This window comes from Corvus kubaryi, unplaced genomic scaffold, assembly GCF_017639235.1.
Source record: "Corvus kubaryi isolate FWS band 111438036 unplaced genomic scaffold, C.kubaryi_AGA036_p1.0 37398, whole genome shotgun sequence".
NCBI classification, from domain to species: domain Eukaryota; kingdom Metazoa; phylum Chordata; class Aves; order Passeriformes; family Corvidae; genus Corvus; species Corvus kubaryi.
Genome location: NW_024581137.1, coordinates 36,247,023 through 36,259,842, shown reverse-complemented (window position 1 = coordinate 36,259,842; position 12,820 = coordinate 36,247,023). Strand labels below are relative to the sequence as shown.

General features: G+C 38.0%; 1 protein-coding gene across 6 annotated transcripts in view; it reads left to right on the top strand.

The window, feature by feature from the left end:
* The window catches only part of CDK14 (cyclin dependent kinase 14), a 331,737-nt gene that overhangs the window by 155,347 nt on the left and 163,570 nt on the right, over positions 1-12,820 (top strand). For all 6 annotated transcript variants that reach the window (XM_042044158.1, XM_042044163.1, XM_042044164.1 and 3 more), the window contains one exon: positions 9,431-9,554. In XM_042044158.1, the coding sequence (XP_041900092.1) occupies positions 9,431-9,554 (124 nt within the window). The remainder of the gene's footprint in view (positions 1-9,430; positions 9,555-12,820) is intronic.

Genomic DNA, 12,820 nt, shown 5'->3' with positions numbered 1-12,820 from the left:
ATGTATTTATAATTTTATGTATTGACACATAATGATTTCAGGATTTTCTAATTCATGGATGGAGGCACAAGTCTTACAAATAACATCAGGCTTTAAATTCCCTTCAAGGAATTTGTGTGTGAAGCTGAGATGTTGTTTTAAAAATGCCTATCCCTGATAATGTTAAACCAGTTATCCTGATGACATAAACGTGGTTAGGTACCTGAAACATCTTCATCAGCTGGAAGGGAAATTGGCATAAAGCAGTTATTTCAGTCCATATATTCTGCAAAATACATTAGCTCCAAATACACAATTATTTACACCTTTGGTAGCTAACAAACTTGCATGCCTACCACTTATTTATAACTGTATACTAATATACTGTGTGTGGTGTTATAGTTAGAGATGTTGAGAGGAAAGGTAATCAGTTAATAAGTCCCTGTGTAGTAGGCATGGCCTCATCTTCTCTTGTCTGGTTTTAGAGATGTCTTTCTCAGTTTTTCCACAACTGAAGCCAAGCAATAAATCTTAAATACATGGCCCCACATATAATTATGTTTCTGCTGGAAGCTACTGCTGCAGCCTTGTCCATGACTGGAAATAGGAATTGATTTATATGTGTGTCCTGTGGGACTTGCCAAGATGCAAAATGTGCTGTGGCAAACTGAGGTACAAGATTTGCTCCTGACTCTCCCCATGCTGTTCCTCCTGGCCCAGACTGAAATCCATACTCCTGGCATTCTTCCCTACAGCTGTTGCAGCCTTTAGAGATAGTCCATGCTCAACTGGAACATCTGGATTTCTTCCTACAGGAGGAACTCTAATGGGTCAGAGCAACTAGTTGACCCTACCAGTGATTTTTTTTTTTTTGTTATGATCTTCATTCTGATTTATGTCCCTTTCCATCTGGTACAGGACTATTTCCACCAGTCTTTTGTCTTACCTTCTTGGTTCTCCTGAGCCTTTGTTTGCAGCTGTCCATAAATGGCTCTCATTTTGTAAATTCATAATTTAATTTTTAAGTATCTTTTTATTTGTGCATTTCAGCATGTCCTGTGAAAATGTAACTGTTCTTAGCTTCTTCTAATCTTTGAAGCATCACCTTTATTTTAACTTTTATTCCATGTTATTACATTCCCAGTAATGCACATAAATTCATCTTTATGCCTTGATGCATTTATTTTCTAGTTGAGTTTGTTTACTGTAACTCCTATTACTGGTAGAATAAATGGAGCAAAGACTTGCATCTGTCATGCCTGCGTTGCTTGTTTGCATCCCTGCCTTAAAAAAAAAATCTATTAATGAAAGCTGATTTGCTTCTTAATTAGTGGTGCAGCCTTGAGATAGCTGTAGACTTTTGAGAAAAGCATCCTGAATTTTTTTTTCTCTCTGCCTTTTTTCTTCTACTTGCAGTGTTAGAGGTAATATTGATTTGCGTGAGCATTTGACAGAAAAAAACCCATCTTTGGCAATATAAAAAGGCACTTGCCTCTGACCCACTGTTCCTTAATCCATGCAACACCAGCCTGAATGACAATGGGTTGTCAACCAGAGAAAAGCTGTCCCTGTCTCTTAATCACTCTCAAAATCTCTCACTTCAGGCAACTTGGAAGCCTGCTGTAGTCTGCTGTGACCAGAGGGGGAAGGAACTTCCAGTTTGTTCTTATTCTATCTAATATTGCTGCACTGATTTGTTCTTCTCCCTGGGCACCTTTTTTCTTCCTAGGGCTAAAAAGTGATAAGAAACAGGCAGACCCTCTTGTTGAGCTTTGCATGCAGGGAACAAGAATATTTAGCCTTCTCCCAGGAGCTTTCAAGACTTCAGCTCTTAGCCATCTCACTTTTGAGCCTTCCTTTCTCCTAGGAAGCAGGGCACAGCAGTCTTTTGTGCATAATGGGTGGATATTTTTGAAGCAAAACCTCAACTAACTAAGCCCTACCCCTGCCACAACCTTTCAAAATGCGTTTTATCACTGTAATACTGAGTCAGGCTATATGGAAAAATGTGGATTGGAATTTGGGTACTAAGTTTCCCTAGGGTAGCCCAATAATCTCTGTAAAAAATGCTTATGTTTCACCAAAAAAATGTAATTAGTTTGTCTTAAAACTTTAAAAAAATATTTAAAAAGGAACGAAATAGATATTAGTGAGACATAATGGGATGCTGCAACATTTTTCGGTGCTGAATGCTCAAGAAGAGGTCAGTCAACTTTGTAGCAACTATACAGTTAAAAAAAACCCCGATATTATAAAAATATTGGATTTATTAAACCAAGGATTTAATGCTGTTCTCTACCACATTGTATTGAAAATACTGAAATACACTGATTGTTATCTGATATTATCTGAAATCTCTGGCACTTAGTCATTTATGGTATTCATGTATTCCTCTCTGTACTGCAGCACTGTGAACATTGTCCTTAACTAATGGTTGCAGTTTTTAAAGTTGAATCTGTTTTTGTCAGATGAGTAATTTTGGTGTTTAATCACTAATGTGAAAACTAATAATCTGAGTCAAAGCCATAGGGTAGTTGTCATCTGATTTCTTCTGTAAGCATGAATATTTATCACTGAACTGATTACAGCTTTAGGATGATCTGAAGCACAAAGGGGAGGGAAGCATTCAGAACATGCAAGGATTAGGCAGCTCCTGTGTCCTATCCATGTGAGGCTTACTGCACTTAAGTGAAGCTGCTTGACCTGTGGCAGTAGCAGAGCACTGCATACTGGCTCTTGCTAAGCAGTAGCTGCATTTATTATTAGTAAGATACAAACCCATGTGCTTGTTAGAAAAGCATAGTATCTGAAAAGTAGGATAAAAATGCTTTGGGTTTTAGGTTGCAGTTGTGTTAACAATGTAGGCTTCCCTAGCATGTTTCTATTTACTTTCCATTGTGTGATTGTATCAACATCTGTAGCATGGACAGGAGGTTTTCGTTCCCCCTTTTTCTGTGGGGAGACATACATTGGATACACGGCCAGTCCTGCATCCCCATGTGACAAATACGTGTCACATGATGTGGGGAAAGCTGCGGCCTGTGAGCACCTGTGTGTAACTAGAGGTGTCCCACCAGGAGGTTGAGTGCCACAGACTTAGGTGCACAGGAAGTGGGCAGTTAAAATCTGGAAATAGATCCAGCTGTGATGAATTTTCATGTCATTGACTCACTGGGATTTGCAGAAAACAGTCTTTAACTCTGAGGTGAAAACCTGCCGTGGTGGTCCTTTTAATTTTATCTGTTGTTACTGGAAGCAAATCTAACTAATGTCATGCTTTTGAAATCTCACTTCTAATCACTAAAATTGGTCATGCTGGCGATGTGAAGTTGAATTAAAAGTGTATTTCAGCAGATATGTTAAGTAAGAAGCAATGCTGTTCAACGTGGTTGAGAAGTCGCTATTTTTCATTCCTCATTCAGTGAACAAGCAGGTGTGCAGCAGACAGAATAATGTTATGCCAAATTAAGGTCGTCTTTTACACATGGCATTGAGAATTGATTATTTAAATTAGACTTTTTAGTTATCAGGCATTAAATATGGCATCAGCATTTCACTCTACTTCATGTCAGTCTTGTCACTTAATGATTTGATAATATGCACAACTGTGAACAGTTAATGCAGAATCTTCATTAGTGTGTTAAAATTCATGCTAGAAGAATGTCACTTTCATAAGTGCACTTGTAATTTATTGTCTGTATGATCTTCATGATTCACATATGGCAAGAAAACATATATATTGTAGGGAGAAAGAGAACACTAAAATTTTTTAAATCAGTGAGGCAACAATTACCACTCTGACCTAGTTTATCATGGAAGTGAGTTGATGAAAGTTAAAAAAGCAGATTCAATTATACTGAATTTATTCTTACTTTTGCCATTCAGAAGAAAAAAACCTGAGTCTTCCACTTACTGAACATTAGCAGATGACTATAACTGATCATAAGGGACTGTCTTTATACTCAGTTAATTAAGCACACCTTCCTCATTGCAAATGACTGTAGTAGTACCCAGAGGGGACAAAAAATGATTAAAAGAGCATCAAAGAGAATGGAAGTTAGCAAATGAACACATTCCAATCTCTTTTCTTTGCAGTTCTGCTGCAAATAAGTGAAAAAAATCTGTATATATATTGTTTTAAGCAATGCTGTGATGCACATTGCTGGTGGCTGTATCATATGTATTTCTGTGTGACATTGCCTTTGGTAAGACACTTGTGTAAGGAATGCAGGAGCAAGTTAGAAGCCTTTATAAATGCATTTTAGAGTGAATTATTTTAAAATTCTTTTGGAGAGAACTCAGCTGATTCCAGGGAAGTCAGATAGGAGAAGCCTTTTAGTGAGATAAAACTGATTATGGTCCTGGAAATCCTGCAGATTCAAACAGCTAATAAGTTTTTTCAGATTTTACTTATTCGTAGGGATGCAAATTTGTCTCCAGTCAATGCTTTGTTCCTGGAACTTCTTCTTCTGACAATTTAAGCAACAGAGCCTACAAAGCTATGACCTAAAAAGGACAGTATTTCCCCAGGACATAGTTAGAAGTGAAAAGTTGGATTTTATCTCATGGTTATTATCCTGGTTGAAAAGAGGGAAATGAACAGCAAACCAAGAGTGATTAAAAAAGATTGTGCTTGATGAGCTTTTGACATGCTAGCAGAAGTCACAGAGGGAGATTTCTCATTGCTTCTGTGATAGTACGTATTACCAGGTAGTTTTTTCTTATGTTAATGTTTTAAAATAAGTAGTTCTAAAACTCCCTAGTCTTTGGGTCTAGTTAACCCAAACAGAACTGAGTAATGTGTTTGGTTGCTTTTATTTCCAAGGCTGTGAGATGGCACTGTAGTGATTTATTACCTCCTTTTGCCTTTTTAAACAGTCAAATAATTTACATAAGCCTATACTATCCTCTGGATGATAGGGAGAACTTCACTGGTTGCAAGCTTGAGATGGGATGTCCCAAGTTTGGTTTCTTCCTCTGGTATTTTTAGATTTGATGGCCTATTAAAACTGAATACGATTTGATTGATGCTGAATACACACTTGGGAATTCAGATGATTGTGCGATACCCAGACAGTGTGCTTTGATACACAGAGCAAGCAGGAGCATTTGTGTAATCAGTGATGGGTGATAATAAAACTTGTGTGGTATTGTGTATTGTTTTTCAAAAGTAACCAATAGAGCAGTACAAGCTTGCTAAAGGAAAGACACATTAATTCAGGCTTGCTTTCAGCTTTCTTCTGAAATAATGTTATCTCCTTGTCCAGATTATCTCAGCTTTTTTTGCAGTCTTTCACTTTCAAGAGAGCAGAACCAAGAGTTTTGTGCATCTTCTGTAAACTAAGTTCTTTGTAGCTTTCTAGTTCTGTGTAGCTTTCTACTTCTGTATCTAGGGCCAAGTCTCCTATTCCCACAATACAACATGAATTAAGGGAGCGAAACGCAGAAAATAGTTTAGAAATCCCTCTGTGCCATCACGGAGACTTAAAAAAGCCCCCCACAGGCATCATTATTCTGTCCTCTTGGCAAGCATCCTTTCTGTCATTGGGGTCCTCAGTGCCTCAGTGTGTGAAAATGGTACATTTTCTGGAGAATCTCCCCAGGCACGTTGTGAATTTCTGCTTTTCACTTACCCCAGTATCCTTTGCCAGAAACTCTCTACCATCTGTGGGAATGGAGGGCAACTGTATGGAGTCATCTGAGTACTTGATACACGTGACTTGTACATGTGTTCCCCTTTATCGTTGGGCTGGAAAGAGGTTTCTGCACCTAAGCCAGACAGTGTCAGCTGCTCTCAATCCCACCCTTTAGATGTGTTTTGCATGGCTTGTGTCAGTGTCTAACTTACAAGCTTGTTCAGAGGCCAGCAGATAGTAAAGCATTCTGCAGCACGTGGGCCACCAGGCAGCCATTGGATGCCTGCATGTAAGGCTTGAGGTTGTACACTCACCCAGACTCATGAAAACACCAGGAAAGCTGGGCTGTTCATCCAGACAGCTACAAGTTTCTCAGAAAACATAGTATTTTATAACTACTACAGGCATTTGGTCAAATGTTGCATATAGTTCAAATGGCTATCCAAGCATTACACTTGGAGGACTATTTAGGTACTAACCCCTTTGTGGAGTTGAGGGCTTTCTCTTGTAAGTTTTAAGTACTGCTAATGTTCTTTTAATATCACAGTCCATAAACCCTGAGTTAGCTTTGACCTGCATGCATTTTTCTCACTGACAATGAAAAGTCTTCATTAAAATATGTTGCTCATTAAAGTGAGAGCTGCATAACAGTCAGGGGAAAAAAGGTAATTTTTAATGGCTATAATAAATAAGCAAGAGTTGAAGCCACAAGTGTTACGTTTTTTGTCTGAACATAAAGTCTTGAGCTTCCTAATGTTAAGCTTTGCTGGAAACCTGACTTCTAGGGACAAATCCCTGTCCTGTTTTCTGTCTTTTTCAACTCTCACCACAATGACCTTTGACATTTTGTGAGCCTATTTTATTACCAAAACCTTTGTTTTTACTAATAAGCTAGAAACTGTACACATACAATTTCTTACTTAATAATGCCTTAGTTTGTTTATTGCAGGCTATTCAGTACCTATACAGCCTTGTGTATGACCATGCAAATATTAAAATTACCAACATAAAAGCTAAAGAGCTACAAATCTGTGTTGTTTTTACCATCATAACCAACCTGTTGAAATACATATTGAATTTGCCATTGACTCCTTTTAGAGTTGTCCTCTGGTCTGCAGGGCTGCCATCCTGGAGCCTTGGAAAAAGGCAGTTCAGCTGCTTGTTCAAAACCCCCTGCAAAAGCTCCAGGCTGAGCTTTCATGGTGATTGGAATTGAGTGAGGTGGAGGAAGGAGCAAGTGAGATGACCATGAGAGGGGGTTTGTTGATTTCAGAGTGGGTGTATGGGTAAGGATTGATGGCACCTCACCTAGGAGTCATTTTTGTCCTTGTGAAGGTAATGCAGATAGTCTGGAAAGGGAACGAGTTTCTTGGAGAAAGCTTTTCTCAAGATCAGGAGAGGGAACTTGACTGTGAGAGGGCAGAAGTGCTTTGTGAGAAATCAGAAACAGTTTTTTAAAATTCATCTTTTCTTTATGTGGAGTGGGGAACCACTGGAAATGGAGAGGCCTCCCTTGGTGTTTTCTCATCCCAACCAATCACACAGGGCCTGTGGTTTGCAGAATGCTTTGCTGCCAGATGTTAGGCTTGTGTTCACGTAAATCTTTTCACATTTAATATTGACAAATAAAAACAAAAGGGAAGAGAAGAAGAGAAATCAGCAAAACAATATCTGAGTTTACCCTGTAATGAATTCAGAAATTTAAAGTTGTACACTCACCCAGACTCATGAAAACACCAGGAAAGCTGGGGAAACAAAGGGGAGGAGAAGAAGAGAAAGCAGCAAAATACCCTGTAATGAATTCAGAAAGGTTTTCTTTCCCCCTTCTCTTTCATCATCTTCCTCGAAGGAGGTGTGAGTGAATTAATTAACTTTTGTGGAAGTACTTAATGAGTACAGCATGTCTACAAGTTTGGAATAAAACTACATTCCAAAGCTGTCCTCAGGAGCAGATGTTTATTCTGTTTAGCTGTGAAGTTGTTGGGCATTTTTTTTAGCACATCGTGTCAAATCACTTGACTCTTTCCACTAAAGCCAAGTGAAAGACTTTAATAAATATATTTTGAGTTACCACAAAGATTACAGTGCTGTAAGCTACCATGATAATTGAAATTTCTTTGCATATTTAAAAACAATGTTTGAAGTTAAATGCCATTGACTTAGCCTAGTAAACTGGTTATTTTGCCCGTCTTTTTATTTTAAAAAATACATTATTTTGAAGTAATTTAATAGAATTTAATTGATATTTTCAGGCTGTAATGAAAGCCATTTCTGCTTCTTGCTCTTATTAAAATAGTTTTTATGTACCATGAATTCCACTTTAACCACAATTCAAAAAGGAATGTGCACGTTACTTATGACTTTCCTGCTATTCTTTGTTTTTCAGTATTTTACTCTTAGGTTTCCTCAGCACATTGTTAGACCCAACCCTGGCAAGAAGGTGATTGATATGGCTCTTTGTGCCCTGGCTAAATAGCTAAACACAGAGTGTATTGTGTCTGCACTCAGGGAAAAAATGAAATGCAATTAAATTCATTTCAACTTCAGTAACATGACATTTCTGTTTCTTTCATGTCAGCCTTTATGCTCTTCTATAATCAGATTTTGTAACCCTTTTTATAGTGTCTCTTCACTTCAGTAATCACTAAATAGGATACTTGTGTTGCAAGTTTATTAGAAATTCTCGTGTGCCTGACTTTTCCCAAATCTTTGGTGTGGTTTCCACATCTTCCTAGAGAGCATGTTTCACTGTCCTCTGAGCTGTGAGGCACAAAGTCCGTATCTGCTCTTGAATCCTCCATGTTTAGCTTTGGAAGGGAATTTTGTGTTCCCATGTAGAAACTGAAGTATTTCTTAAAATATTTCAGGCAATGGGAAGGGTCTCTACATTAGGATAGGTTCTTCATAACTGCAAAGAAAACTCCTGGGAGTTCATTCACTCTTTGTACTGACAAAACCTGTGAAGGTTAACACAGCCTATCACAGCAAGTGTCTGAAAGGATGCGGGAGAATGATGCATGGGGGAGATGAAAAGGGAAGGACAAAAGATTTTCTTCATGCAGCTCTTTGTTCATAATTGTAAATTACAAAATACACAATAGTAATGCTTAGTTTTAAGGGTGTTTATAGAGCTCAGGGAAGGACTCTAAGAAACCAGGAGAGGGTGAGTTAGGTTTCTGTCTAAATTTACCTTAAAGACTATTGCAAGTAAGTTTCAAAAGTCATCTTTAGGTCAGTGAGAGTTATTATTTCCTCATGAAAAATACATAAGAAGCTCCCATTAAAATAAACTTCGAAGGATAACATCTATTGTACTTGCAGATTTCCTTGGATACACAGGCATTATTGTTATACTATTAATTTCTTCTTTGTTTTTGCTTCAGTGTCCCATCCCCCAGCCTTATCTCCCCATCCCTATCCACCCTGTACTGTTGTTTCCTATAATTAGTGAAGATACACATCTGTCTTCAGGCTACCACCTAATCTCTAAGGCCATGTGGGTAAATGGAATATAATTATAATTTGGTAGAAACCAAGCCTTCTGCACACTGTTGTATTGCTCTCATTCTTTTTAAAGCAGGCAAATTGAATCTATGATATAGTAGGGCTTGGAGGCTGGGTTTAGTCCTTGCAAAGTAAGTATTTTTCAGATGGAAATTTCATGGTGTTAAATTTGGGCGGGAGTTAGCCAGTTTGGGAGGAATTCTGACACAATGTTACCGCAATGTGCAAGCACCCTGCATATTGTGAAGAAATCACCTGTGGTTATATGCAAAATATTAACAGAGGTCATTTTTTGTCCCCCTCTTTTTCAGTTATTTTTATTTCAGTTGCTGCGAGGACTGTCTTACATCCACCAGCGTTACATTTTGCACAGGGACCTGAAACCACAGAATCTTCTGATCAGTGACACGGGGGAGTTAAAGCTGGCAGACTTTGGTAGGCAAGCAGTTAATTACAAGTCTCTTATAATGTTGTAGGAATGTCAGACAGATGGTTCCACTGATTTCTCTTCCCCCCCCCACCCTATTCCTTAGACACACCTTCTTCATTGTAGATAATTGCACATTTTTCTCCTGAGTGAAGAAATTGATTATGGTCAACAAAATGCTTGATTAAAAGGGAGCAAGTGAAAAACAAATACCTACTCCGGTTCTCTCAAGGAAGATAATGCTGAAAGTATTTCCCTTTTATTTACCATGAGACCTCTGCATTAGAATTAAAAACCTTTAAAAAGAAAAGAAAAAAGTGGAGAGAGACCTGAGGAAATACAGACTGTATGAAAAGCACAATCACTTTATGGGAGCAGCTCTAGGGTTGTGAAGATCTGGATTAACTTTCATTAAATGGTCATTGAAAGAGACTGAAGGACACAAGAATAAGTGTTCCTTCTGTAGAATAAAGGACACTAGGATCACCTGGACTGCTTTCAGTATCCATTAGTTCTTTGTGGGGATGCCTTATGTGGAGTATAAAGTCAGGATAAATTATGCACTGAAATCTTACCCTTTGGCCTACTTTTAAATTTTTAAGCCATTTTCTAGTGGCTACACCAAGGCAAGTACTCTTTCCTCTGCAAACCATTGTGAATGCATATGTGGAAAATGGCAATATTTTTCTTTAGTGGTTTTCACAAAAGGTTGTAGGAATTTCTTTCTTTCCTGTAGGTCAGCTTCTCAGTTACTGATTCCAGCAGAACTTCTGAAGTAAGCTGAAAATGTGACCTATTGGCTTTTTAAAAATGTCTTTTATTTTTATGACTGCTATCCACAGCATGCTTCACATTTCATGCAGCAGCAGTAATGAGGAAACCTTGTGTGCTAATTGGCAATTTCACTGTTAATGTAGTCATGAGGTTTTGTCTTTTAATTAGCGTTACTGCAATTAACAGCTCAGTGTGTATTTGCTGTGCTGGAGAAGGGAAGAGGACTTAAGGTGGACACAGTCCGCAAGAACTTGATTGGCCTTTGGATTGTAAGAGAATTAGAGAAATAGTATTAGAAGCAATTGTTTCCCGAATTATGTATGATTTTTTTGGTTGTAATTTTTCAAAACTTGCTGTTTTTTGAAATATATGCTTGAAAAAACATTCCTGCATGTTGCATTTTACTATGAGCTTTTACCTCTTAAGTTCATGAAACAGGTGCATCGTTCAGTGTTCTTGTAGTGAAATATGAGTTAATCGTCTGCTGAAGGTGTTGGGCTGTTTAATAGTTTTGTTGTATCATTTATGTGTATAGAACACTATGAACTAATCTGACTCCCAAGTATCCCCATATTATAAGTCTTTCAGGAGATTGTAATGTTGGTTCTCTAGCTTTGGTGGATGCTGAAAACCATAAAAGATCTCACAAACTCTTTTGTATGCAAAATGTTTCCTGTGGTGTGGGGGTGGTTGCTGAAGCTCTATGGCTTGTGTGGCTGGGGAGAGGGAGGCTGCAGACTTTTTAGCTGTGTTTTTAAGAAAAAAAGAAATCAACGTGCCTTTCACCAGCACTATTAAATACATTGCTGGGGGTGTGAACTGATCAGTGAAATGTCCAACTCAGACATAAGTTGACTCTGTCTGGTAGTGTTGGCTGGTGCTGCCATAGAGCAGAGGACAGGCTGGGACGCTTGTTCATGCCCTGCTGTAGTAGGAAGTGTAGCTATCTTTCACTTCTGATGAACTTATTGCCTCATTGTAGCACCAATATCCCAGTGCTAACATATCCCAGTACTAACATGTCCCAGGCTAAATATCCCAGTGATGACATCAAAGACAGGATTTTCACAGCTTTGTGTTGGCAGGAATTTAAGGTTGACCATTGTGTATGGTTTTGATAGAGGGACTAGAAATGTGTAAGTACAACCAGAAAGAAATACACAGTGGTAGACATATGAGTGCATAATATTGTGCAGAGAATATTTTTTCTCTTTTAAGTTTGTCCTGACATAACAGAAACATCTGCATAACCTACTCTTATACACAGAGAGATTATATATCTCCTTTTTTTTAAAGCTAGATTTTCTTTCATGGCTCATGACCTCATAAAACTGAAAACCAGATGGGTTAAATTTCTCTTCCAAAAACCAAGATGAAAAATTGGAAGTGATGAGGTTAAAGTCTGAAGGGTCATGACCTCTTTCACTGGAAGCATGAGAAATGAGAGCACACCAGTGCTCTATGTGTGCCCCCGTGCATATTTACTTATTTAAATGCTGTATTATTATAGCCCATCTTCCACCTTCCCAATATGAAAGACTCTTCCTAAACAAGTTATAAAATACAGCCCTATTTCTGTTTATGTTTTTCTCTCACAAATGACTGATTTGCAATAATGTGCTTGGAAAGGAAGTTGGTTTAGATTGTATACTTAATTAATTACATGAGGAGTGGTATGGAAATTAGAAAGATGGTTGCTTTGCTTTCAAATGCACTCAAGGCAGGAGAGAACCTATCAAGAAATCAGTTTCTCTCAGAGATAGGATTGACTTCACTAGCATAATAAATATAAAATCCTAGAGCAAAGGCCTTTTAATCTCTAAGGAAAAGACCTTCAGATTTTAGTTTCGTAAGTTTACCCAAAAAATCAACATAATGTCTGAAGCTTTTCATTTGGCGTCAGGCTAATTTAATCTCTACACTGTAGGATATCAAATACTTAAAAGCAGGCTAGTGGATCATAGTTCTTGAATAAACAAGGTAAAAGAAAGGCTATTCATGTCTGCCAGTGCATTGCACTGCGGCTGAAGTGGAATCTTTGAATAACTGTGGGCATGTGTTTTTCTATAGCAAGGCTCCCAGACATAGATACTCCACTGTGTGGGAGTGTCTTTGTTCAGATGAACAGCAGTTTGCTTTTCTGTTCATTGTGCTCTAGCTGCCAGGAAATGAACATTTATGAGAAGACTCAGCAGTCAAATGAAAAGGGAGAACAGAATATAGAGGCTTTATCAAATTAAAAATGGATGAGCTATAAAAAATGGCTTTCTTGAGAAGATATAATAAGGGAGACTACATCTTGAGTAATTGTTGCTATGAAAAATAGTCCTTGAACACCATACCTGCATTCTTTTTAAAATCTAATTAAAATTCCAGAGGACAGTATAGTGTATTAGGAATTCTTATGGAATGAAGTGCAAGAATTATTTTTGATCCTGTGGTGTGAATTTGGCGAGCTGTCTATGAGTTTATTTCCCCCCCCCGCATATGTCAGCCTTAA